At 38.8% G+C, this 1,723-nt stretch overlaps 1 protein-coding gene across 1 annotated transcript; it reads right to left on the reverse strand.

Annotated features, from left to right (window-relative positions):
- Nucleotides 1–561: 561 nt before the first annotated feature.
- On the reverse strand, nucleotides 562–1,272 carry LOC149161108 (uncharacterized). Its single transcript, XM_089434774.1, has one exon. It carries the CDS (start codon nucleotides 1,270–1,272, stop codon nucleotides 562–564), a length of 711 nt encoding a protein of 236 aa, XP_089290900.1.
- Nucleotides 1,273–1,723: the final 451 nt, after the last annotated feature.

Here is a 1,723-nt window from a genome sequence, read left to right on the forward strand (position 1 = left end):
TGGGGTCAATCAGGTCTTTTACCGATCGAGGGGAGTTACATATGGTGTTAAGGGGTCTAAAGGTAGAGGGAACATTATGATTCCTGAGAATTATAGAAACCTTATCAGTCGTCCCTTGGATGAAAGGGAGTTGAACCCCTAAGACTTGGTCTTTAGGGTCTGTCTTGACTAATGAATTCTTGTTGGCTTTGAGGAAAGCTTTCTCACCAAGGTGCCTACTATAACCAATATTGGCAAAAACATTAATGAGATGAGCATTCTCTTTATCAAGGCTCTTTTCATCAGAGATCCTACATGCCCAGGTAGCTAGCGTGTTCATAACACCTAACTTTTGGGTGGGAAAATGATGAGAACTAGCATGAAGATACTACTTAGTATGAGTATTTTTCCGAAACACTTGGTGGGAGACTGAACCATAATCATTCCTTGAAATGAGAACATCGAGGAAGGGTAGTTGTCCATCAACTTCCTGCTCCATAGTGAACTTTATGGAGGAGTACTGATTGTTGAAAAGATTGAAGAAAAGATCCAACTCTTCTTGGTCATGGGGCCAGATGACATTCATGTCATCCACAAATATCTTCCAAAGCTTGGGAAGGAGTCAGGAAAAATCCAAAGCCTTGGATTCAAAATCTTCCATAAAAAGATTAGCAACAACTGGGGATAGGGGGAGTCCATGGCAACGCCACAGGTCTGCTCAAAGAACTCAACCTTAAAGCTGAAGAAAGTTGAAGTGAGACAGATCTCCACTAAACGAGCCGTGTCGGGGTCCATGAGGCAGTTGATGACATCGATGGCCTCTTTTATATGAATGCACATGTAAAGGGACACTACATCAAAACTAACAAGAATTTCCCTAGGGTCAAACTTTATGCACTTAAGCTCTTCGACGGAAAATGAAGAGTCTTTGACAAAAGACTCTATGAGGTCAACTAGGGGTTTAAGTTTTAAGGCAAGGAATTTTACTAGAAGGTAAGTAGGACCACCAATGGTATTGACAATGGGCCTCAGGGGGGCCCTTTCTTTGTGAATCTTTGGAAGCCCATAGATCCTTGGAGGAATGGGGCTACTCTCAATTAGCTTATGGCTAATGGAAGCCACAGAGTTACTAGACTTGATGGCCAGAGCCACTGCCCTTGATATCTTTTTCAGGGAATTCTTGGAGAGATTCTTGTAGCTTCCACTATTATACAGATGATCCAACATCTTATGTCGATAATCCTCCTTGTTAAGGATGATGGTAACCCCTACTTTATCGGCTTTTAGAACCATTATATCTTTATTGTGTTTCAAGGATTTGAGGGCCTCAAATTCATCCTTAATAATGTTGCTTCTAGGGGGCTTAGCCTTCCTAAGGACAACAACGCAATCTTTCCTTATAGTGTCCTTAATATTATCGAGTAAGACATTAATCCCAAACTCTATGTTGCATATAATGTCTTCTATCGGGATCTTTTTAGGGGCTAGGGAAAAATTTAAAACCTTACCCAAAAGATTAAAGATAGAGGGGGGAAAGGAGAGACTTGAGATATTGACCACTTTTTTAGAATGAGAGAAAGGAGGAAGATTATTATTATTACTATTATTTTTATTGCGATTAAAAATACTATTATCACAATTATAATTCATGGTCTTACCATAATAAAGGTTATTATTAATAATTTTATTCCTGTTATTATTAGTAAAAATAATATATTTCTTATCAATAAAGCTATCATAACTA

This window comes from Pinus tabuliformis, chromosome 5_2, assembly GCF_031772625.1.
Source record: "Pinus tabuliformis cultivar Carrire ecotype Pingquan chromosome 5_2, CPIR1, whole genome shotgun sequence".
Classification (NCBI taxonomy): Eukaryota; Viridiplantae; Streptophyta; class Pinopsida; order Pinales; family Pinaceae; genus Pinus; species Pinus tabuliformis.